We start from the raw sequence: 27,454 nt of genomic DNA, 5'->3' as shown, positions 1-27,454 counted from the left end.
GATTTATTAATGACAGGATTATCATTTTTGGGGGAACTAATCCTTTAAGTATATGTGGTCCATTTAGATTTAGATCAAAGTGATCTATACAAAGTGTTCTAAAACAACAGCAGTGCTTGATCACTTAGAAATAGTGTTACTTGAAGGTGTTGTTGTGACTCACTAACAACCTGCAGCTCTAATCCGTTTGTGCATCATGTGATGTGTGCGCCAGTCATTATGTTCTCAAATGAAATTTATTGACCTGAGTAGAACAAACAACAGATAAAACTGTACAAAAATCAACAACACCACCTTGACCATGGCACCATACGCTTATCACTTAATACAAATCACTACATAAAAGGGTACTCTTTAGCTGTCACTTCTCTTAAAACACAGAAAACGGTAGTATAAAGTTACATTCAGCCAAACACTGTTACATATTTTGTGATAGACACACAAATGGCCGTTGCATTTCAATCGATGATTCGTCATACATATATTTATATATATAAACCAATAAATAAAAACATTTACTAAAAACACTTATGTACAGAAAAAACATGCACTTTGTCCATTGAATTGGTCAAGGAGGGTTTGTAAACAGTTAGCAGGTTTTGGCAACATGCAGTGTGAACTTCAGGCTTCCGGCTCTTATTCCGGCATTGTGTTGCTAGGCGACAGGTTCCTCTGTTTGAAATACTGTGTGACCTGTTGCGGCAGCTCTGCCAATACGGATTTGGCTAAAGTTTCCTTCGGAGCCTGCGAGAACAACAAACACACGCAACGACATCATTGAGGATGCATTTTTAAGTACAAGCTGGCAGTGGACACTTGTTGGATTGTTAAATCCACTTCCATGTAATGAAAACGAAGAAATGGCAGACACGTTCGGTTGTGTGGCGGTGAATCTTGGCACTGTTTGCTTCCATATTCTCTCTAAGCTAAATGAATTTTAATTTCCTCTGAATGGAGCCCAAATGAGGTAGTGATTGCCCGTTCCCTCCTGCTGTTGAGGAAATCACATGGCCCACAGACCGCCTACTCGCACTCCTACTGAAGATTCTGTTTACATACGTGATTCAGTATTGGATTCACTTCAGAACAACAAGAAACTATCCAGAGGTCTGTGGCAACAGAAATATTGATTATATGCGTAAGCTAAAGCCTCTGGGTCAATTCATCTGCATAATATTGAGAGTTTGATGCTGCTGCTCGATAAAGACTTTTTGACCCTGCATTGAGATTACCATTTTTAAAGCATTGAATCATGCACCCAGTGACAATACCTTTATATAACTGAACCAGTGTAGAATCAAGTGAGAGAGGGAATCGGACTCACGTTGCGAAAGTCCCTGAACGGGACAAACTGCACGATGTCTCGGACCGCTTCCTCTCCTGTGTAGGATCGCAGCACGCTGCTGTCTCCATCCAGAAACTCCATGGCGGTGAAGTCGGCATTGCCCACCCCGATGATAATGATGGACATGGGAAGCTTGGCGGCTTGCACTATAGCGTGACGTGTTTCGTCCATGTCGCTAATCACTCCGTCAGTAATAATCAGTAGTGTGAAGTATTGCTGCAAAAGAAGAAAGGGAAACTATAAAAGGAGCCAGTGGAAGGTCACATGGTCACATATCTCTTCATCCCAGTGCTGTACTCTTAAATAGCACATGAACCAAATTTCCTGGAATCATTTTGGTAAATCAACCCGTTTCATATCAAAGCAGAGGCTCCGATACTGTAAATGCAACTTGATTTTTACATTTTCAAAGAAAATGATGTGGTTTGCCAATACAGAACCCGCGCGGCGCCACAAGGGTGCTCTGGGGTGGCTGGTAGAGTCAGGGCTCTAGACTGCAACCAAATGTTCGCATTTAGTTACTTTTTTCTGTTGCGGCGACTAAATTTGTTAGAGGTCGCACTGGTGCCACCACCACTTTGCCCAACTGAAAAGATTGAGAATCATTTCTGTTGCATATGAGAAACATCACCACAGTATTAATAACATCGCTACTGCGTTATCTAGTAAGAAGCTTTCAAATTCAGCGCAGAATTTCTCTGTTATAAACCATAGATAGCAGATAAAACAGAGCTGATGTGGAAACCAGGAGAAACATTGTGCCATGAATGAAAACAGTTGGCTTTTCAGTCCACGAATCACCAACATACACCATGGATTTAACTGTAACTGTAAACATGGTATTGTGGCAGAAATAGTCTAATGTTTTTACATTATTCATATTTAGGGCTCGTACAAGCTTTTGAGAGTGAAATTCAAGCACTTTTCAAGGACTTTCAAGTGCTTCACTTTTTCCAGCACTTCAAAGCTCTAAATATTATTCAGTTTAAATGTTATTTTTAATGTAATGACCAAAAACATTATTTGTTCATCTATCAAAGATTGTTCCCAAAGTTTCAAGATGTAGGGAAACTAACACGTGGCAAACAAATGCTTTTATTTAATGCAGTTGTTAGGATGTACAGTAGCTAGGGTGTTCTAGGTGATTGCTAGGGTGTTGCTAGGGTGTTCTAGGTGTTGCTAGGGTGTTTAGTGGGTTTACTTTCCCAAGACAAAAGAGACTTTTCTATTATTTTCTTGGACCTAAATATGGAGTACACAATGCTCTGGTCGCTGTGGTTGCTAGGGCATTGCTACGATTTTTGGTGTAATTGCTAGAGGGTTTCTATGCAGTTGCTAAGGTGTCTGTGGTATTTCCTATGCTGTTGCTAGAGTGTAGCTAGCATATTGTTAAAGTGTTCAGGGTGCTTTACTTAAGTCCCAATTCAAAAGATACATTTCTATGATTTTCTAGGCCAGACATGGAGTCCACGATGGTGCTCTGGTTAGTTGCTAGGTGTTTGGAATAGTTGCTATGTGGTTGCTAAGGAATTTTAGGTAGTTGCTAAGCTGTTCTAAGTGGTTGCTAGCGGGTTACTAAAGTGTTCTGGGAGGTGTTTTGGGGGTTTTCTTACCCAAGTCCCAAGTAAAAAGTGCCATTTCTATGATTTTCTCTGCCCTAGACATGGAGTACATTCTTAATATAAATGTTTTTTTGCCCTTTTTATCATCCACCTGGTGAAAATCATATATACTGTATAATCGCTTAGAAAAGCCCAAGCTCAATGATTTGACGTTTTGAAAAACCTCTAACCCTTACTTATGAACAACAGTATTTAGCAAGAGCTGCTAATGACAGATATTTCATCTAGCCCCAAATCCGACAGTTTACTCTGAGATACAAAGACAGAGTGAAGGAAAATAAGTTACGTTTATGGGCTGTAATTCACGGCCCTCCCCCCACACAAAACAGGCAGACAGAAGCTGGAGTAGATGTGTGGAGGGATTTACGCTGTCACTTTCCCTCCCTCCTGCTCTCCGTGGCTGCTCTTCTCTGACAGTAACACTTAGCATGGAGCGCTGCCCGTCTCTCAAACCATAATTCATAGGCACAATACTTCAATACTTCCTCCAGGAGTCCAGCCTAACTACACACTCTCTGAAAGAAGAAAGTTGGATCTGCCACAGCAAAAGTTACACATAGGAACTGGGGCTTTAGAGGCTGGTTTAAAAGCTAATTGGCTTTAAATTTAGCTGGTGGTGTGACCTGAATAAGCATACCGGATGAGAAATTGTTCTTTATTTTTTCACTGTGGTAAGTTGAGATAAAAATCAGGTATTTACCACAGTACACACTCTTGTGGATAACTAATCTTTGAGCCTCCAAACAGCGTTGCATAATGAAACAACATGCTCAAGTGTTCCCTCGCTTGCTCTAAAAAAATATTGAATTGCTTATGCAGTCTATGGCATAATAATAGAGAGCTTATGAAGACAAGTACCCAGAGCACACTACCATCATGGTGGCGATTTTAGAACAGGCAAGTACCACTTATATATTCCTAAAAATGCTCCAAAAAAACTGTTTTTTTAAACAAATGTATGTGTTTAAATAAATTCTATTATACAATTTTCTTAAGGATAAATAAATATATCTTAGCTAATGTTGTAAATTATATGGGAAGCCCTTAATTGCACATTACTAGAATATTAAAGGTTACAATTAACAACCGAGCCCAAATTATTAAATTGAGTTGCTATTTATTTTTAGATATATAATCAACAACTAGTGTAAATTTGCATTAACTTCTAAATCTAATTATAAAGTTAATTAATAACTCCAATTCATTTTTGAAATATAATCATTTACACAGTGGCTGTCATAACTTGTTTTCATGACAAATTTTATTTAAACATACATGATTATTAAATAATCAAGGCATTACTAACAGGACAGGTTAAGTAAATATAATGAATAGGCTAATATAGTGCATATACGACATGTTTCTCTCAAGAGTTCATTTCTCTAGTGAACTAACCTGCTGTCGACACTAAATGCCTGAGGTAAATGTAATGCTACATGAGATATTATTTTCAAGCTGTTTTATTGATATCTTTCCGCAGATACCGATCGATCGGCTCTCCTTTTTTGCGCTTTTTACTGGTAGCAAACCACATTACATTACCACGAGCGCCCCCTTCTGGATTGGAGTGTGGATCTCCTGTGACTGAATGGAAATGCGGTCCTGGGACTGCGTTTCTCCGATTCGGTAGGTGCGCTGTCACACACAAAAAACTAGGGTCCTAGAACTGCGGTCCTGAAATTGCGGCCTCCGGGATTGCAGACAGAATATTATTACCAAGAAGGCAACATAAACAGTGGACATCCATCTAAACAGAAACAGAGGAAATCCAAGACCGTGCCCTCTTCCCTTATGTATTATGACCAAATGAGCAGTACATTCATGCGTAACGGAACGAGGAACGAGGCTGTGCCCCCTGCCCTAACAGCCATACTGTATTGCTGAGACACTGTGGGCAACACTTCCTGTAGACACTGTGTTAACCGTCCTAAATATACTCACTCAGAACATAACAAAGTCACACAAGCTGTCTTATCTCTTAGCATCCAAATAACCGACACATAAGAAACTAAAAACCCCAAAATAATGCAGGAAACACGTTTGCGCACAATCCTAATTCGTTTGGATTCCCTAACCTTTACAAAGACACTGTTTGGACAGGCTTAAACACAGTTAGTATCTGCTGGCTGCTGGGCTTCTTGCGGCCCCTGCCCAGCGTCACCAGCAGTGGACTGTGTATGACAGTGACCTCTTCCTCCCTGCTGTGGCCTCTGAAGTCTGGGCTTTTGATGTGCTAACAGACAGGCTCATTAGCGTCTCATTACACAGAGCAGAGACGCATACGTCGCTTAATTGAATATTTACAGACATATAATTGATTGATTGCCTCATAAAGTGTTCTAGCACAAAATTTACACACCAGCACTTACGAAATCACATTTCTTGATCTGGAAACCGTTCTCTGGAAGATTCTTCTTCAGCTTCTAATTTCGCAAATATGTCCCTTGGCCATTTAGTTGTAGTGGAAACAAATAATATAGCACACTTGAGGAGTTCACCAAACCCATTCTGCTTTTAGAGACGCTGCAAGCCCACAGCACTCTCTTCCTCCTACTATTCTATTCTTCTCTATCTCTCTTCACTACCCATTTTTATCTTTTGGAGGTGACAGGGTGCAATTAAGGATAGAAAGCGCTCTAGGCTCTCCTGATGGAGGTTAAATAATAACTAACTATTAAGTTTTCCTTCCAGGCCAAGCGTTTGGCTCAGAAGTGTGAGTTCAGCACTGTGTTCAGCTCATGATCTGCCACCAGATGAACTGCCTGCACTCATCTCAGGTTATAGTTTTGATTGACATGATATTTTAATTGAGCACCAGGAGAGATGGCGCTATTTAAATTACATATTTCATTGGCTTTCATTGTTTTATTTTAATTTATTTTAACCCTGTAAGCAGCTGAGTCGTTTTAGAGGTTCATTTGTAATTCATTACATAACATTTTTTGGGTGAATCCCAAGAAAACATGCCCAGGTTTTATTTCGCCCCAAATTCAGATGAGAAAAATAATTGTTTTGCTGAAAGAGTCAAGACAATGAATATTTTTCTCAAACTCTTTATAAGCATTTTGACATTCTACTTTTCCTGTAAATATTAATAATAAACTTGTGGGTTATTATGATTATATTCTCATTGCTGCAAAAATTATACAATTTAATATAATTTATACACATTTTATTTGTATAATAATAATAATATATATGAAGACTTCAGATGCAAAAACCTCTAAGTGCCATCTGAAAATTTATTCTAGATCTATCTTTTTTATCAAGCTTGTATGTTTGTGTTCAGTTATTTCACTTTAATGGCAATGAAAATATATATAAGTATATATACACACACTGCTTATATAATTGATCTATGTATACTATTATATAATTCTATGAAATTTATAGTAATTCATTACAATGATTTTTAAATAAAGGCCTTAAATAAAGGTACAATATATGTACACTGTAAAAATAATATGATCAATATGATTATGTGTTATGACAACATATGTTTTTACATTGCTTTAACTCATCAACTGTTTTTTATAAGTTAAACAAGATTCAATTAATTTTAAGTCAGTTTAATGTAATTTAAGTTGAAATTACTTAAATATTACATAAATGGAAAAATTACAACAATTTGGAAATTATTTAAACAGTATTATAAAGAGTGTGTGTGTGTGTGTGTGTGTGTGTGTGTGTGTGTGTGTGTGTGTGTGTGTGTGTACTGTATATATGCAATACATTGCAAAAATGCTTGTACTTCAGAGGCTTCATGAGTCACCCTTTAATTTGATAAAAAAAAAGATCTAATTTCAACTTATTTAAACCTTTCATTTTAGAGTTATAAATGTTCTAATCAAGTCTGGAGCACATTTGCGTGCCATGCCAATCGTCGGTATGATGACTGCCCTGGCATTCTGTGTAGCCTTGTTCCCTCGCAACAACTGAAAAGCGTCGCTCCGCTCTCCTCCTCTGAAGCCGGCCTCGCTGCTGGCCTTTACACAGACCTGAGGGTGCAGCCTCATTAGTCATTAAAACCCAAGAACAACTGGGGGAAAAGAGAGAACATTTGTTCGCTGAATCTACTTCTATAAATAGCTCTAATTGAAAAGGGATTTTAATGGTTGTTTTCCACAGGGCTGATAATAAGAGCAGGAGAAATTGTGTGCACTGCTGTTCAAAGCCCCTCAACAGACTTTGAACTAACAACCAAAGGCACATTTTGTGAGTGTCTTATGGAGCAATTAGGCTCTGCTGAGCCAGGGTCAGTCCTGTTGCCTATATTACGACAGCAAACGACCACACAGGCACGCCCATCCCACACACACACACACACACACACACACCGGCAGGACTGGATAACTGACTTTTTTCCATCTGCATATACACAACCTCTCTATGAATATAAATTCAAAAAAATGGGATTTCCATATGACACTTAAAGATGGCTCCATGTTTCAACTCCCTATTCTGGAAACTCTAACAAAACTTTTTTGTTTTCAATATAAACTACTGTTCGAAAGTTTAAGGATGGTACGATTTTTTTATGTTTTTGAAAGAAATCTCTTATGCTCACCAATTTATTTATTTGATTGATAATACTGTTAAAATACTAATATCGGGAATTATTATTACAAATTAAAAGTACTGTTTTCTATTTTTATGTATTTATTTTAATATATTTTAAATGTTATTTATTCCTGTGATGGCATAGCAGAATTTTCATCCCAGTCTTTTTGAGTCACATGATCCTTCAGAAATAATTTGAATATGCTGATTTGCAGCTCAAAAAACATCTTCAAAGTTCATCAATGTTAATAATAGTTGTGCTGCTTAATATTTTAGTGGATTTATTTTTTCATGATTCTTTGATAAATAGAAACTTCAAAACAGCACTTATTTGAAATATAAATCTTTTGTAACATTATAAATATCTTTACTGTCATTTTTTTAACCAACCTTTTGAACGGTATAATAAAAGTGCATGGTGACTAGAGGCTGTCAAGCTAAAAGGACATAAAACGTACCATAAAAGTCGTTGCTCAAAATTGTTACTCATATTGGCATGTCAGTAACAAAATGTGAGATGTGAGTGCTGAGGTTTTGTTCTTCTTCTGTGATGCATATTTTCAACTTGACAATCACTGCCCCCTTTATTTCATTGTATGGATAAAAAAAACAGCCAGTACATTCAGCTTAACTTCACCTTTTGTACTCCAATCCTAAGAAAGTCACAAAATATTGCGATGACATGAGGGGGAGCAAATGATGACAGAATTGTCATTATTGTATGTACTTCTCCTTGAGTACAGTGAAGCAAAACAGTCAATTTAACAGTAAAATTGTCTGTGCTGCAGATAAAGTGAGAGATTTTTTAAAAGATGAAAATATTTAAAAGAAAAAAAATCAATCTACAGTTGATTAGGTTAGTAATTAATTCAAAATTGCAAGCTTAGAATCAGCTAGAGCCAAGAGGCACTTGCAGAGCCACAGTAGAGACTGAAGCAAATTTTGCACACGCTAACAGGAAGTTAACAGAGTGAGCTAAACTTCACAAGTGGAAAGCTGCGGGAACACCCTGCCTGATGAAACACAGACACATTGTGCTATCGCAGAAGAGAGTGAGCCCTAGTCTGCTCGCGTGTACCTCGCTCAAACGTTGCACATATCTAAGAAACCGAGGAGTTTCACAGTTTTCCACTCAATGTTTGAAGGGGAACACAGAGTACACTGTTTTTCTCTAAGTGGAGAGATTTATGTGAAGTGGGTGTGGATCCACTCCCGTTTTTCCTCATAGTCTTATAGGCCAAGTTGACAAAAGTAATGGGATGTAATGAGTCTAATGATGCTTTTAAATGGAGACTTGTTGTCCGGCACTGCTCTGACACACGGACACATCCGTCTGTGACTTGAGGACAAGCCTTTTTGTTCATTTAATGAGCGGCCATTAACTGTTAAACTGCTAAACAGTGACAGCAGGCAAAATGCACGAGACAGTCATTTGCTTTTGCATTTAAAACATTTAGCAGATGCTCTCATCCAGAGGGATTTCCAAAGTGCTTCAGTTTCACATGCGAGACTGCCATGGCCAACAGATGGCAAGCGTTTCAAACAGTTATCTGATAAATCCATCATTTATCCAATGCACAAGTTATTATACAATACCAAACAAGCTAAATGTACTTCCAAAACGGTAAAAATTAAGTCCATCCAAGCAATGAATGGTTTATAGCACAAGACTAGCTTAACCAACTAGACTTCCTTCCTACTTTCCCTGCAGAAAAACCATGCTCCTCCTGAACTTTTAGGTACTCACTGCGGCAGTCTCCTGCTGGAGGGCTTGGGTAGCGAAGCGGGCCACGTGGTTGATGATGGGGGAAAAGTTGGTGGGTCCATAGAAGCGGATGTGAGGCAGGGAGTTGGAATAAGCTTCAACGATCCCCTCCACACCTGCATGCATATAAAACACCATCATTTATGCTACTGTAACTCTACACATCAACTTTATCCTGTCTCTGCAGGCACAACAAATCGTTATTTGAAAATACGATGTTTGTTAGCCTCACCTGAGCAGAAAGGGTTTGTGGGGTTAAAGTTGATTGCAAATTCATGGGATACCTGGAATACAAAGAGAAAAAGAACAACGATTAGAGTAGCTGGAAAAAAACACCAAAAATACAACTAAAACAGAGCTAATGTAATTTTAATATAAATTACGATATACTACTATTCAAAAGTTTGTGGTCACTAAGAGTTTTTTTTTTAAAGAAGTCTCTAATGATCACCCAGAATGCATTTATTTGATAATTTACTATTATATAAATAATTTCTTAAAACTCTTTTATGTAAATTCGGCTTATTACAGAAGTGAAACATTTCTATTGATCATGACAGCAGTTATTCATCAAATGATGATCAAATGATGGAGAAGAATGTTATTACTGGGAATACAAGAAGTGCCAAAGATAAGTGCACTTTTTCATCATTTGCATACTTCCTTTCAGTGAATCGGGTGCTAATACAAACGCAACGTGTGCAAATAAACGGCGCTATCGGCGGGTGCAATTTATTCCTTGTGAAATGCCCCCCTCAGACTTCCTTGTATTCACTTCAGCGCCATGGCAACGCAGATGGGATGACAGTTGTATAATCACTGGGATATGTGAGTATTATTCATTTTCTTTATCTACCTCTCCTCTGTCTTGCACTTCACATTCTTGTTTCCATTTCACAGTTCCGAAAGCATTAGCAGGCTTTCGCATTCAATTCCATTTGATTATTTGAAAGGACAACTAGTATGAGATGCACAAAAATAAACATGCACAAATAAATTTACATTGACAAAAATGCACGCACACTTACGGACAATCTTTCTTACCTTCCAGTCGGGTGGGAGTTGAGCCCCGAATCCAAGTGCAGGAAACATTTTGTCCCTGTGGACATGAAGTGTGAAGGAGACGTGTGATTTTACCAGACACTGCTTTTGTGGCCATATGTAGACCTTTAAATTGTGTTTTTATTAAAAGCAATGTTACATACGTGTCATAGTCTTGGATGATCTGACCTACAGCCCAGATGGCAGACAGATATTCGTTGCTGCCCATTGGGTTGATATAATGCAGAGATGACGGCTCCCTGGGGTTTCCATTGGACGCTGTGAAGTCGATGCCAACCTGGAGAAACACACATCCACAATGTAATACGGTAATGTGTGCCAATTGAGCTGGTCTATAAAAAAGACAAGCAGCTGTTAGTACGATGCATTTCATAAGCTTTTCCCTCAGTTAGTGGGGCATCAAAGCTCTTAGCTAAAGGCGATGTTGTTATCACCCAGGGAGGTTGAACCGTCAGATCTGCTCAAGCTGAGATCTGATAGCTCTGTCCTATGGCAGTCATCAACCAGGAGACATGTTCTCGGACTACATGCTTACAAGAAACATTTACCAGTGCAGAGAGACCAGTGTCTAACCTTCACACTCGCTAGAGCACACCTAACCACTGGATGATCACTCCACCCGGGGCTGGAAACAGATTAATGAAGGAGAGAGAGAGGAAATGATAGGGCGAAGGGAATTGGAGGTGACAGAATGAGGGTGCCCTTTCTTGTAGTCATCCTCACATTGCCTGTCATGGCCTCCGGGTGACTGAGCTGTGAAGTTTAGCACATGAGTCTAAACCAAAGTGATGTCTACGATATTTTCTCTGGTGTGGCTGTTACAACTGTTAACTTCACATTCTTTATTTCTTTGTGAGAGTACCTTTTTTGCAATAGATAAATATGGACTTTACTATACGCCCTTCACAGTATATAAATTCTGTCATCATTAACTCACCCTCATTTCAAATGATTTTTTTTTTTTTTGTGGAACACAAATGGAGATATTTTTGCTTTTTCAAATGTAAAAAATAAAACAGTGCAACAGTGTCTTCACCGTATGAATTAAAGTTACTAAAATGATTTAGTGAAGAGCAGTGAATGATTATCTTGATTTCATTAGTTACTCTAGTCTAAACGATAGATAGCAGCAGGTTTATTAGGCTGCTGTCACTTTAAGACCAAATGCACAGATCTAATACACTGACAAGCATTCGATTACTTTCCCAACTGATCATGTTCACTTAAGACATAACTGAATGCGTTTAAATGAAAATTTCCCAAGACGGACATTCAGACATATTTTTTGTTTAAGCACACGCCAGAAGCCCAAAGAAGCCTATTCTTGTCCATGCGGACATAGAAACTGCTTACGCTTGTTAACTCCTTTTTTAGAATCGAGCAAGTCCGGCATGAAACTGGTTACGACAGTCACATACATGATTTGGATGTTGCTTATAGGAAAGGCGACAGAGCACCACTTTGAATGCGGCATTGTGTTTTCATAATCGTTGGAAACCAAGATAAAAAATTAAACTAAAATTCTATTAATTACAGCCATAGGCTTTATATCATCTTTGAGAGCAAGGGGGCCCTATACGCAACTTGAGTACTTGCGTATAGGGAGGAATGGCACTGCCTCCACCATTGCACCATAAATGACAGAATAAAAAATTTTGGGTTAACTTTTTGTTTAAAAAGAAGCACAGCTTAAAATGAGTTATAGCCTAGTGACTGCAACAAACTACATTTTTTGATTTCTACTTAAATTAAATTAAATTAAATGAATAAAAATAACCTGCAGGCCTCTCAAGAATTGTGCCATTTTCTGGCCCACGGTGAGTAAAAGCCTCAATATAAAGAGAAAACACCGCTTCTGAATGCTGACTTCAGGAGTCTGTTTGCCCAATGCTGAACCCTGATCTCGACTGCCTTTATAAAGATGCTGTGAGGAGCACTTGGTAAACAGCTGCACTGAAGCTGCACAAGAACTGAAAACTGAGATCACAGCTGCAGCTCTGAAGAAAAGCACTGGAAAAATTAGACAAATACTGTCTATATTTAAAACTTAAAGAGACAGTTCATCCAAAAAATAATAATTTTGCCATCAGTTACTTAATCTAAGTAGTGAACAAATCCTTCTTTTGAGATTCTTTTTTTGAGGAATCTTTTTTTTTCACTGAATCGGTTGTTTAGTTCACAAAACCTGAACGATTCTGAATGATTCATTCATGAATCAAACTGATCCGTTCTCAACTCAATAACTAACCGCTCACTTGAGGGGGGTGAGTGCATGAGCTAATAAAACTATCTACAGAAGATAGTTATATTGACCACTTGTTTGATGCTTTGACTTCCCTTTTGAAGCTCGAAATTACCTGTCCCTGTTTAATATTATTGTATGGAAAATCGTATTCAAAATTTCTCCGTTTTATTTTTTTACAGAAAAGATTTAGTATATAAAAGTGAATAAAATGTTGACAATGTTTTCTTGTTTGGATGAACTAATCCTTTAAAAGCTAGATAAATATTTTTTTAAATAATAACAATCTATGCAGAAACTGCCCTACTGGTGAAGTCATGGTAAGGCCTTATCATAATCTGTAGGGCAACAAACAACCGTGCATCACGCGAACAAAATATCGAAATCACTTTCCTTTGTTCAGAGGCTCACACGGCTTCTCTCGCTTTCTCTCCCTCTCTCTTTTTTTTACATCCCCCTGTCTCTCTGTCTTTAGTTTCAAATGAGAGACATGAACCTCTACTCTGCAGCACACTGTAACTATAGCAACCTGTGATTTTCACTCACTTTCTGTATCATTTCTTACCAATCACACGGGTGAAGGCAATTGAGTCACATAAAGGAACCATATATAGAGCCTGCTCAACTGGACAGTGCACTAAAGAAAACAGGCTATTAGTCTATCGGATTCAACAAATTTGACTTTAACCATAATTTTCTCAAAACTCAGTGATGTAAACCATCAAATGGATCCACCACACAAATCTGACTCTTCACGACCTTCTTGATTGCATTCTGCCATTGTGCTTTTCAGCTGATTTTTTTGTCAGTGACAGAATATATTTTCGAAATCATCTGCATACAAATGATGTTATTGCATTCTGCATGCATGAACCCTCCCCTCCCCTCAAATCTGTGACAGAAAAAAACAACAACAGACAATTAATTCCAGAGGTGACGTTAGCATACTCACAGTAAACATGAGCTGACAGCCACCCAGAATGTAGTCCAGGAACGAGTAGTTTCTCGTAATCTAACAAAGGAACAATACATCTTATATTCACATAAATATAGCACCCTTTGACATTCCCTTAAGCTAAAGGCTGTAAAATGGTTAAGTTCAAATAGAGAGTCATATTCTGTTTTAATGGCTGAATCCATCAGTAGAGGTGACGGTGCAGGAGTGACAGGTGTTTTGTGCTGATATTATGTTATTTAAAGGGGATTTAGCACTATTAAACTAATCTGTCCTTACAGCGAAGCCACAATTAAAGGCCTTTTATTTTGTAATATAAATGTAATTAAATAAGCCAGAACAAGGAAGGTGCTTTAATGTGCAAGCAGAATGTATTTAATACCGCTTTTTTTTGTTGCCTGTGCATAGCGAATGTGTGAAATTGCTTTCCCTTTATATTTGCTTACCTTACATGACTTCACAATTATGATCCCAGAGTTTTTGTAGCTCTTTTTCTTTTGTTTTTTGGGATTAATGCATTCAAACTCAACCTGTAAACAGAGAGCAGTGTTATTGTCCATTTTAAATCATTTCTATTTTGTGTGTGTGTGTGTGTGTGTGTGTGTGTGTGTGTGTGTGTGTGTGTGTGTGTGTGTGTGTGTGTGTGTGTGTGTGTGTGTGTGTGTGTGTGTGTGTGTGTGTGTGTGTGTGTGTGTGTGTGTGTGTGTCAGGCTTGTGCAAAATTCAGAATTTCAGAATTGGCCTCAATTCAATTCATGAATTGGAATTTGAATTGAATTGACTCCGCCCCACAGGAAGTTGAATTTGAATTGGAATGACAGGAAGTGGGATTAAATTCATGGCAATTCAAAGAAATTCCACACAGTCACACAACAGAAAGGATGTGTTGAATACATTCAGTGTTAGGAAGGTTACTTTGGAAATGTAATTGCTTACTGTTATAAGTTACCCATTATAAATGTGGTTTGGATTACTTTATCAATGCAAAGCAATTTCCTTTTACTGTAATTTGATTAGTAACTAATTGAATTACACATTTTACCTCAATAATACGATTTAATTTTGTAATTGAATAACAATTTCATTACACGTAACTAGTCACTCCTCAACCCTGCATTCATTTTGTTCTAAAATATAGATAATGATCAAATTCTTGAAATAAATTACCCCGTCAATGTTGTTTAATTAGGTGTGTTCCAATATTATTTTCATTTCAAAGTAATCAAATAATACAAAGTGCATAATGCAATCATATCTGACATATACTGTAAATCTTCATTGTTAAACACTTCACTTAAATACACGTATATGAATTTCTGTAAAAAAAAATGTAACCTCTCCAAGTCAAAACATTCTAGTGACTGGTCAATAGTCTGTTAACATTGGCTCAATGAGAAATAATATGTCAGACTAATTGAAAAATTTAGATGTGACCAGTCACTAGAAGATTTTTACTAGGGGATGTAAATTTTTTTTTACAGTGTAGAATTTTTATTGAATTGCAATTCTGCTTCCTTTCATTCAAATTCGAATTGTAATTCTAGGTCCAGGTTTTGACATCAATTCAAATTCAAGAATTTAATTGGAATTCAGGAGTCATTCTCAATTCAATTCTGAATGCACAAGCCGTGTGTGTGTGTGTGTGTGTGTGTGTGTGTGTGTGTGTGTGTGTGTGTGTGTGTGTGTGTGTGTGTGTGTACTGTATATATACTGTTATTTTAAGGTCTCCCTTAAGCAAATTTGAGATATAAAATTTAGATATTGCTGTATAGAAGCCACCATACAGTAACATTGTCTATTCTGAAGTATCAGCATCATCTGTGAATTCTAGTATGAGCATTCGAGTGAAATGTGAACACCGAGGGGTAACAACCACTGCGGGCGGGCACTCGATTCCTTTACAACATGGCACAAAATTCATCATATCTCTAAGCTAAGGCTGTGCAACAGAATGTCAGCACCTGAAACCAGTGAAAGGATGTTAATTAGTACACTTACTCTTTCTCCAGGAGAACATTTACGCATGTTCTGCCTAAGTGTGACTGGCAACAAACAATGCTTGTTCTGGTAAACAAGGCAGCGGTAAAATAAGAGCGATTTGCATCTCAAAAGAGCCAGTTATACACTCTTCTGTTTCTCCCTCCCACCTCTTTTCTCCTTCTCTCTCTGTCTCTCCCTCTCTCACTCACTAATTCTCAGCTTCATTATGCCAGATAATGAGGCATAGCTAGTACTCACATAGTATTCTGGCGCAAGAGTGGCAGGCATTAATGTGAGCCAAGCTTTACTTCACGCATTTAGTTCCTACATTCTGGAAATGATGATTCTCTACAGTGTTAATTGAAGGCAAAGCCCACCTCCACTGCGTCCTGTGCTTCGCTCATCCTGTTAGCGGTGGTCTGAAACTCGCCGATGAAGTCATGGCCTCCGTCGTTGTCGTAATCGTAGCACAGCACCTGTGACATCACACAATTAGTGCGAGTTGTGACACGTATGAACATGTGAAAGGGAAGGGAGGCTATTAAACTCTTTTGTTAAATTAATTCTGGGTCATCAGGGTGAGATAAGACATGCATTTATTTTATAAACCAAGCAAAAATCTTGACAGCAATCAATCATCATGCTTTTTGGTTGTATGAAAAAGAGCAGCTTTGACATTTTGTTACAGCAGAATTTTTTAAAAATTCTATAACTGTTTTATATTTAATATATTTTAAAATGTATTTTTTTCCTTTGATGACAAAGCTGAATTTTCAGCAGACATTACTCCAGTCTTTAGTGTCACATGATCCTTCAGAAATCATTCTAAAATGTTGATTTGATGAAAAGTTTCTTATTATCAATGTTAAAACCAGTTGTGCTGCTTAATTTTTTTGTAGTATTATATTATATCATATAGACCCTTTTACTGTTTGTACACAATGATGACGTAGCAACGTATGCACGCGCATATTGGCAACGGAAGTATGGCGAGAATCAGCAGAGTGTCAAGCATAGACAGTATATAAACAAGTGGGTGCTGCATACGCGAGCATTTTTTATTATGTCTTTCGCTCCAATCAACACGTTTAATCGCCTGCAGCCACAGGCGCTGCCGGTTCTACTGAAATGGCCGTGATCCTGTCGGAATCTTATAAAACTTAAAAGGTAGGGTAGGTCAGAATTGTCTAAAAAAACTTTTATTCAAATTTGTTTAAACTGTCTTTATATACCAATACATAATTAAAATGCAAGTACTCTGAAATAGAGAGTATAAAAAACTGAGTGACTCTAGTGTATTTAATCTTCAATAAACACAGCTCATTAATTCCATTCACTCCCACCTAAAAACGGGTGCGCGACTGCGCGCACGTGGGCAGAGCCAGTAATAGCGGCGGTAGTCATGGCGACGGAGAGTGACAGTCGCGCAAGCCAATCACTTGTTTCGTCCCGGTAGGAATGAGCTGTTTTTTGAAGATTAAATACACTATAGTCACTCAATTTTTACACTCTCTTTTTCAAAGTACTTACATTTTAATTATGTATTGGTATATAAAGACAGTTTAAGCCAATTTGAAAAAAAGTTCTTTAGACAATTCTTACCTACACAACCTTTAAGCCCCTTGGTGGAATATCGATTAGTGCAACCGTAAACGTAACAACCAGACATTTTGATGCTGGGAAACCGTTTTGATAAACTTTCGGAGTTGCTAACACGTTAGAGCCAGTGGGGAACACCACCACTTCAGTTGCCAAAATGCGCGCGCAACTATTTGATCTAGTGGGCTGTAAAAGGGTCTATCTATACTGTCCCTTTAGGTCAATTTAGTACTAAATAGAAATACGTGATTTCTAAAAAAGAAAAACAGCCTTTTTCACCTATAATAAATATTAAACCTGTAAAGCTACAAATAATGTTTTGGAAGTTGCATTTAAATTCCACGTAAAGGGGGAACATGATGTTTTTATTTTTATATGAATTGACCTAGACTAAGTTCTACTGGGACTCTTCAAACACAGACTATAAGACTAGATAGCATAATATGTACTTAATATATAAACCACACACCTTGATGTTTCTGTCCACATCTCCATTACAAAGTGAGATTAGAGGCACTGTGAAAGACTTCCATACAGGATCCAAAGTGTTCTTAATGACCTGAAGTCACACACACACACACACACGGCTATTATCAATAACACAGGCTACAAGCTTAACATCTGATAAAACTGTAGAACAAAATTGTATATAAATGAGAGTACCAGCAACACAGTCTATTTAGCATCTTACCTCTGTTCTGTGAACCATCATCCATTTTCCATCATCCCCTTGTTTGTGAAACTCTAAATAGGGGTCTGATTTACCGAAAAAGTCCTGAAAAACAGCCACAAACAAAAACATCATCATCTTCTATCGCTGAGTGCTTTTTAAAGTGCTTGAATGGTTATCACAACCTCTTAACTCACCTTTTTATCTAGCTTCCTCCCACACATGGTTAGGGTGATTATTCTGTTGTCTGATAACTCCTGGGCTGTTATCTAGACAAAACGGAGCATATCATGAGTCTCTAGTACGAACTCTATCAATGCATATGTCTGTTATGGTGTGTTATGTGGCGTCTTACTGTGATGGCCCCCTTCCCTGCTGGCTTGCCATTAGCCAGAATCAGTGGTCGATGTAGCTTCTTATTTGACACAATCTAAAACAGAACAGATGGCCCGATAAATGCACAAGTAGAGGCGATACAGAGAGCTAATTTATCATAACTAAGATCATAAAAGCTTAAGATGATCCAATTATAGTGATGTGAAACAGCATACAGCAGATTGATCTGGAAGCCGGTGAAATGTGTTGGTGTTACCGTACCACTCCCAATGTGCAGGTGAACTCGCCCAGAAAGTCGTGTTCGTAAAGCTGGCTGCTGCACTTGTCCTCATCAAACATGGCAAACTTGAGTTTCTGGACCTCCTCAAAGTGGTAATCCACTTGGAATTTCACACCAAATACTGGATTCAGGTTGTTCACGGCCGTCTCCGTTCGGGCCAGCTGAAATGACATGCAAATACAGGTGATTATCAGAATTTACACCTTATAGAGCAACTTTATACAACACATGATGTGTCTTTCAATGGTGTAATACAAATATGAATCTCCGCTTATCAGTCATCCTGAAATTAAAATTGACCATTCTTATTTTTTGACATTCTTATTTTTTACAGAGTGCTGCAGTATTTTTTTTAAAATAAATTACTTATCCATGCACATTATTATTATTTTTTAATTCATGTGCACTTGTAATCTTTATACAAAAAAGTCAACACCCTCTCCCCCTCGAATCTAAATATCCTTCACAAATCACAACCGAACTGACTGCAAAGTCTGCCTCCATTTAGTTAGCAACGCCCAACTCCCTACGATCCAATCAATTCCAGAGGAAGAAATCCAGTCATCCACTCTACATTTCGTTTCACTCGGATATACATCACAATAGGGAAGAAAAGGATCTCAACTTCCGCTTGCCGACTTTACAGTAAGTGAAAAGAGATTGAAATGCTAAAAGTTAATTATAGTTCAATATATCAGGTTGGCTGATTAATTTACCAATATTCTCAAGTCACATCTCATCCCATAATCAAATCAAACACTTGTTTTTTTTTGCATAAAACATATTTAATAAAATTTGGGATTGTAACATTATTTTCATGGCAATTTAAAGCAAAAAAGTTCTACAATTTCTTATGTTTTTTGTAAATTGTTTTTTGCAATCATTTGTATTGTTTTTTTGTCATTTATTTTTTTATATGTAATTCCCATTACTGACCCTTAATATATTCTCATTACTAGTAGAGTAATAAAATATTACTGTAATAAAAATATTAACTTCAAGACAGCATAAATTAAAGACAGCACAACAGTATATCTTTATATAAAAAAAAAAAATAGAGTCACGCTTTAGATTATGGTCCAATTCTCACTATTAACTATGACTTTTGCCTCAATAAACTCCAAATTACTGCTTATTAATAGTACGGTAGTTGTTAAGTTTAGGTATTGGGTAGGATTAAGGAATGTAGAATAAGGCATTAATATGTGCTTTATAATGACTAATAAACAACCAATCTAGTAATATAGAATATAGAGCTGAAGTGTTACCAAATATATTTATTTGCAATGTATTATTAAATACTACAGTAATAAGAATTAAATTATTTTGCATTATGGACGATCACTACTATACTGGTGTACAGATCATGAGAACATGAAAGAGAGCTTGGCCAACGTTTTTGTTTATTATTTATCTGTATGTAAATTGTCATTTATTATTAGCGTTCTAAATTCCTGAACACATCATGTTCTAAAATGCATTTAACCATGCATTTTTATACCACAAACCCATTCCTTTGTTTGTCCCCGGTGTTTCCATGGCTACAGTGTACCGTGGAAGAGTGATTTCATGAACTGGCTTGGCCTACCGACCGGCAGCACTGGCCTGCGATGACCGGACCGCTGAGGGCATGGTCCTGTAGAGACTGTACTATGTTTACTGCAACCTATTTTCCTCTTGGTTCATTTTTATTATATTTTTCTTCCTACATGCCAGCTATTTCAGCTTCTATGCTTCCAAATTGGGACTTTTTGTCCCCTAAGATATAACACTCCCAATTCCATCTTCTTTTCTTTCATATTCGCATGTCAATCTTCTCTCTTCATTCTATCTCTACCAGATTTGATTAAAGGTTAACCAAAATAACTCCACTATTCTTTGAAGGTAAGGTGGAAAATGAACCCATTTCATCACTCCTTACCTCCACCCAGTTGCCATCCACATCATGGAAAAGAACACAGAAAGGGTCAGACTTGGATGCCACGTCACGGTCCAGCAGGTTGGAGCCGCAGACGGAGAGCTCTACCTTTGTGATGCAGTGCTGGGTCCCAATGGCAGGACCCGCGTCGGGGCCCGAGGCCAGAGTATGTGCCATGGAGATGGGAGTAACTCCTCTCCCAGACCCTGGGGGCAACAAAACACTATTTCAATTTTCACTTGCATACTCATTTTCAAAGTATTATTTGTTCAGAAAACATAGAATTTATTTTAACCTGAAAATAAACGGAACATTTTTGAACATTTTAAACAAGAAAATACTACGACATAAAACTGATAGGACATATTAAGTATTAGAATATTACTTTAATTAAATAATATTAATTAAATTAAATTATATTGAGATACAGTACTATCTAGGACCAATTTAAATAAGCAAATTTGACTCTAAGCATGCTTTTTAATAACAGCTCAGGTCTTCCGGCCAGGTTAAACCATTTTTCAAATCAAAGTTATGTTATGCTGATATATCAAGCATTTTGAACAGTGGTTTCAGACTTTTGAAAGTCACTGTATGTCTAATCCTCTTTAAAAAGCAATATTGTATCACATTTGAAATGCAAATTTCTATATACCCAACATAATCAAAACTGAAAAAAGTTCCAAATCTACACATGCCTTCTTTAGCAAGTAAAATTACTTTTATTATTATTCTAAAAACTTGATTTACTTGATTATCCACACATCATTTTAAAAAATATATGTTAAAATGAGAGTAACAAATATGATACCTCAGGCTTTTGAGGAACATTTATATTAATCAACATTGTTTTACCCCCCACAATAATAAAAAAAACTAAAAACTAAGCATTAAAATATATTCTTACTAAGATATTGGGAGATATGTGCCAACTGATTTATATGCATTTTAAGTCCGTTTTCTGCTATAATGTTATAAAGATCTCATTGATTTACATCATAAGCTATCAGAACTTTTTGGCCATATGAATATTATCAACTGCAGCAAATTGCATATTTTGCTAAATTTTGGGCCTAATCAGATTCAAAATTAGGTGGGTTTTTTTCATTTCCAGGTTCAAATTGTCCTATAAGCCATAAAAACCTGATGTATCAACTAAAATACTCAAAGAAACATATGCATTTTTTACATTTTAGTTTTAGTTTAATTTTAGTTTATTATTATTCCGTATGTCAGGCTTTACAGTTTTTTTTATTTGTTATTATTATATATTATATATAATTATATATTATTAGGATACTGGAACCTTGTAAAAAAGAAAAAATAAATACACCGCATTGTTTGCCCTTTTCTGACAGAAATGACTTGGCCACACGTCTGAGACGGGGATGCCTGAGTTCACGGTCCCCTGACAAACAACTCCTCAAATAAACACTAAACATGAGAACACTCTATGATTTCCACAAGCATCAATGCACGCAGACACTCGCGCACGCAGAACACGAGCCTCACACCAGGACATGAGGAATACAGCGAGGGCTCTTGTTGCTTAGATACTGATGTACCACTGTCTCTTTCTGTGTTAATGTCACAAACCACAATTAGGCTGTGACCACCATAGACAAAGCATGAGTGAAAATGACTTCACGATCATGTTACAATACATCACCTGTGGCACTACGGCTTATCATGTCAAGAGGTACTAGTTCATCCAAGTTAGTACTGCACATCATTTCCATTGGCACACATTTGGGGGGAAAAGTATATTTAAAAAATGTCAACTTATGTAAATTTTCTTTAAAAAAGCAAAAATCTTGGTTACAGTGAGAAACTGTACTATGGAAGTAAATGGGGCTAATCCATAAACATTAACATATTCACTGTTTCAGACATGTAGACAAGACAAACAATACTAATATCATTTTAGAGAGAAAAAATATATATAATATTGACCCTACAAAATGCAATCCAATTCACATCCATTGTAAGTACCTCCTTCAATGTTTGCTTTTTTTCTAAAGAAAATTAGGGGGGAAATCCAGTGTGGACAAACATCTTACACTGAATTATAAACAATGGAAACATTTCTTGATAAGCTGGGAAAACTCACCTAAGTTTCCGTCCCACACCGGCATCTTTGAGTTTGTAATGGTTGTTCGGATTCTAAACGTACTCTGTATTCAAATAACCATTATATAGTGCGGCGGAGTTGGGAACCATTCCCAGAATAATGACACGTTCCACATGACCGTGATGTCATGGAAAAAGATACACGGTCTCAACTAACTCTCATTCAAGAAAGTGCACAACCGGATGAGTCCGTGCAACGTCAGAAACACTCCACAAATGATTAACCCTCCTCTAACCTCGCTTCCTAATGTAATCGCTGTTGTCAGGACCAATGTCCATAAAATCATTCAGTGTCTTATCCAGACACGAGCCCGCCGTTTGAGGTCAAAATGGCAACACAGATCCAAGATGACTTAACCTCTAAGTGATCATCAACTCAACACTTCATCACTTATCTCCAAGGTGCAGTGCCAGATAATACACAGCTCCACATTAACGCGTGGAAAACAAGTGTAGGGCTGTAATCAAATATGGAGTATGCTTTTATGATTTTATTAACCATTACAATGATTATATTGCTCGTACTGAAGTCACAATAAATAATGCGGACTGTAGAAATATTGCATATTTCATTGTTGGATCATGAAAAACATCAGACTGCACTGCTATCTATGAGATATCCGTCCAGTTTATTAGATACACCATGCTAGAACTGGGCTGGACCCCCTTTTGCCTTCAGAACTGCCTTAATTCTTCATGTCAGAGATTCAACAAGGTGCTGGAAACGTTCCTCAGAGATTTTAGTCCATATTGACATGATAGCATCACGCAGTTGCTGCAGATTTGTCCACCACATGCCAAAGCTGCTCTATTGGATTGAGATCTGGTGACTGTGGAAGCCATTTGAGTATATAGTCAACTCATTGCCATGTTCAAGAAACCAGTTTGACATGATCTGAGCTTTGTGGCACGGTGCGCTATCCTGCTGGAAGTAGCCACCAGAAGATTGTACACCGTGTTTATAAAGGGATGGACATGGTCAGAAACGATACTCAGGTGGACCGTGGCATTTAAAAGATGCTCAATTGGTACTAAGGGACCCAAAGTGTGCCAGGAAAATATCCTTCTCACCATTACACCACCAGCAGCCTGAACCGTTACTACAGGGCAGGATGGATCCATGCTCTCATGTTGTTTATTCCAAATTCTGACCCTACCATCTGAATGTTGCAGCAGAAATTTAAACTCAGGCAATGTTTTGCCAAACTTCTATTTGTAGCCTTAGTTTCCTGTTCTTATCTGACTGGATTGTGTTGTTCTGCTGCTGTAGCCCATCTGCTTCAAGGTTCGATGTATTGTGCGTTCAGAAATGCTCTTCTGCAGACCTCGGTTGTAATGAGTGCTTATTTAAGTTTATTTGTTGCCTTTCAGCTCGGCGAACTAGTCTGGCCATTCTCCTCTGACCTCTGGCATCAACAAGGCATTTTCGCCCACAGAACTTTTCTCTTTTTCGACCCATTCTCTGTAAACACTAGAGAAGGTGGTGTGTAAAAATCCCAGTAGATCTGCAGTTTATGATATACTCAGACCAGCCCGTCTGGCATTAACAGCCATGCCACGTTCAAAGCCCCTCAAATCACATTTCTTCCCTATTCTGATGCTCAGCTTGAATTTCAGCAGATCGTCTTGACCATGTCAACATGCACTGAGATGCTGCCATGTGATTGGCTGAAAGATATTTGTATGCGTATTTGTACCCAATAAAGTTATGTTATGCTATCTTATGTTATGTTATACTACAGAGGAAAAAAATGACATAAGATATTTCAACTCCTGTCTTGACCGTGTAAGTAAATGCAGTAAGTTTGATATAAATGTGAAATAATAACTAAAAGAGATTTGACATAAGTATACACTGTTTACTTGTAAACATCATATAGTTCATCATCACAGGTTTGTTTTGACAAACTTTTTTGCTCAAACAAAACATTGTTGTATGGAATAATTAATATAAATGTTTTATCAAAAATATGCTTTGCCCCATAGACTTCCTTGGTAAGTAAAGTACAGTAGAAACTATTTGAGTTTGTTTTTGTGAACTGAGGTGTAGAGAAGAGAAGTAACCCATAGACACAACCTTTCTTTAGTTTATGTCATTTATTTTGCAAAACTCCAAAATAACAGTGATTTAACCTGACTTGTGTGACAAACCTCCAGACATGGAACATAGACCACCGTAAATCGCACATCTAGAGACTTTCCATTCAATGGACTTTTTACAACATCATTTCCACGTCATACTGTTATGCATTATCTTCATGGTTCATTGGTTCATAGGATTCAAATGTGCAAACTAACAGCACAGAGGATTCAATTCACACTTCAATTTGCTCTTTAATGTCAAAGTAAATATTCTCTTATCAATATTAATTGTAAGTTTGCTTTTTGTGATTAATTTGTTTACTAATTTTTATTTTATTTAAATGTCAATATTATTCAAGAATCTATGTGATGTGTTGCAGTTTAAGCATCACCCTTTTGCTCAACTGTCAAACTAAATATTCACTTAAAGATTACAAAGGGCAACATCCTGTTTACTCTATGATAAGGTGTTAATCCATGCAGTTGGGGAGGGGGGGGGGGTATAATGGCTGACTGAGAACAATATGAATGGAGGTTGTGGCAGTCTACTCTACATGCAGTTAAAAATTCTCCAACTGAAAAAAAAACTTGGGTCAATGAAGTGCTGCTCTCTTTTTATGTTTTTTTTTGACTGGATCTATGCAATCCATTCAAAGAGAACGTGCATACACCTCTTCTATGATGAGCATCTCATTGAAAGGCTTGAAAAACAATTGCGAGCATTAGTAGACAAAGTGTTTTATTGCTATTTTTTCACGACAAACAGCCAAGCAATTTTGTTTTAAAATATTATTAGTATTAAATAGTATAAGTATTAAAGGTGCAAGGAAAGTGTAGGCTAGTACTTTATACAGGGGAGATGGTTACACAACCTGATTTATTAAATCTAGCCTATAGTTTGTAGAAAAATGCAAATGTTTCCAAAACATGAAATCAACAGGATTAGAATGAATGAAGCTAAACTGGGCGACTTTTGGCATTGGGAATTGCTTTTTTATCTGAATTCACAGATAATTTTTAAGAACTTGGCACATTTTGCAACTGTATTTTTAAGAGTTCTCATTTTTTATCATCTTGGTAACGCTTGTATGACGCATTACCTCAAGATGTTCAGAGTTCTCTTTGGTTGTTCTGATGCTTTTGTAATGGCATAATTATTATTCGAAATTTTGGCTTGTCAGTTTGTTGTTTTCTTAATCGTCCACATCGGAACTCTTTATGCATATACTACTTCCTTTCACACGTTAAAATGTAACAAACCTGCGTGTTTGCGAATCGAAATGATTACTTCATGAAGTCACTGTATAACTCAATAATAACTCACCTCTCGAAGCTCTCTGGCAATACGCAATCTACTTTTCTTCAGCGTCTTCTGTCGGTGTTTCTACTGTTGGTGGCAGCAACTCTGCGTGTCAAAAGGATTGAAGGTTGATTGCATTATCCAGCCCCAAAAAAAGAGAGAGATCCCAATGCATATATCAGAAGGTAAACGGCGTTAAAGAAGAAGAAAGCGCTTCGCCCAGTTAAAGCGCGTGCAGACTCCAGAGTCGCGCGCTCAATGAACCAACAGTTAGTTTTCACAGCTCTGAACTCCGCCCGTGTCCTCATCTGTCATTACCGTGAGCTAGGCTCTTCTGAGCTATGCCACCATCGAAAAAAAAGATGAAAAAGAAGAAAAGAAAGTAACACATTTGTGCTTTACATGTGTGCCTGTCGTATCTTGATGTATTTTGCTAAAGAGCACGGAAACGCGCGCGCATTGTTCTCAACAACTTGTGAGGAAAACTTAGATTTTATAGAAAATAAATCAAACATGCGTATTGTCTACGGTTTCATTCGACTCAATTTCACAAGTTTCACTCTGTCAATAATGTTTCTGTTGACTCTTTAAACTGGTTTGCTCGTCATTGTCATCCTCATCGTTGAAAGCTATAACACCTGGACGCCACGCAAAAACATGTTTTTTTTCTTGATTATGTTGTACATCACGTCATGCCACCATAGACAGTGACTGGCATGTTTGATTTAATCCAGTTGAACTGTATTTCCTGATAAAACATTCAAGAGACTTGCGGTCCGCACTCCGCATCCTTATCAAATTTACTAGTGTTGCTTTACTGCCATCTAGCAGTAAAACTGCAGTATGCATAAAAAGTTTGAGGCCAATTTGTGAATGATTTAGCAGTTTATAATATTTTATAGCACTTACTATTCAGTTCTGTATTAATTGTATTATTTCCAAGGATGATTTAGTTGTTTAATTGTACAAATTTAATTGATATAGGTATAGCCTATTGTCCTAACCAGTGATGGGTGTAATTAATTACTATCTAATTACTTGTCCCATAAAGTAAGGGATTACTCTGAATTTTTCTGAAATTTAATCTGATATAATAGCATTAAATACTGTATAGATTAGTGAACAGTTCTATATAAACAATAGTGGGTTTAACATCAAAATCTAATGTCAAAATCTATGCTTTTAATATAACCTTCTCCCTTTAAATACTTTGGTCAGTTCAAGAATAATTTATGCAATTGTATATTGTTTATTTGAAAGAATCAATTTGAAAGAAAGGTTATTTCGTGTCTATCGTTCAACTGGTTGAGGTTGATATGGGATTTGGAAAGTAATTAGTAATAAGTAATCAAATCAGTACAGTAATCTAATTACACAGTTGAAGATGTAATTAGTAGCTAGTAATTCATTACTTTTTTTAGAGTAACTTACACAACAATAGTCCTAACCTTAAACATACCCGTCGGTAACCCTCTTGAAATATTTAACCTGATTTGTTTCTATATGAACTATATTCTGTTTTTTAAATTCAGTTTTCTTGGAAAGAAAGACTATTGCATGTGCATGTACGAGACTTCAATTTATTAACCGCAGCGTGGCGCTTCACAC

At 37.1% G+C, this 27,454-nt stretch overlaps 1 protein-coding gene across 1 annotated transcript; it reads right to left on the bottom strand.

The window, feature by feature from the left end:
* Window positions 1–219: 219 nt before the first annotated feature.
* cpne2 (copine II) lies at window positions 220–26,210 on the bottom strand. The gene is made up of 16 exons (XM_079621374.1): window positions 25,871–26,210; window positions 20,338–20,540; window positions 18,398–18,577; window positions 18,156–18,230; window positions 17,998–18,069; window positions 17,822–17,905; window positions 17,600–17,689; window positions 15,909–16,007; window positions 13,998–14,081; window positions 13,549–13,608; window positions 10,498–10,631; window positions 10,337–10,391; window positions 9,525–9,576; window positions 9,275–9,408; window positions 1,325–1,561; window positions 220–744 (listed from the first exon to the last, which is right to left on the bottom strand). Exons 2-16 carry the CDS (start codon window positions 20,509–20,511, stop codon window positions 637–639), a joined length of 1,638 nt encoding a protein of 545 aa, XP_079477500.1. The 5' UTR covers window positions 20,512–20,540; window positions 25,871–26,210; the 3' UTR covers window positions 220–636.
* Between the last annotated feature and the right edge of the window lie 1,244 nt (window positions 26,211–27,454).

Source organism: Phoxinus phoxinus (assembly GCF_949152265.1).
Source record: "Phoxinus phoxinus genome assembly, chromosome: 8".
NCBI classification, from domain to species: Eukaryota; Metazoa; Chordata; class Actinopteri; order Cypriniformes; family Leuciscidae; genus Phoxinus; species Phoxinus phoxinus.
Note: the sequence above shows the minus strand (reverse complement) of the source record. Positions and strands in the feature narration are given on the sequence as shown.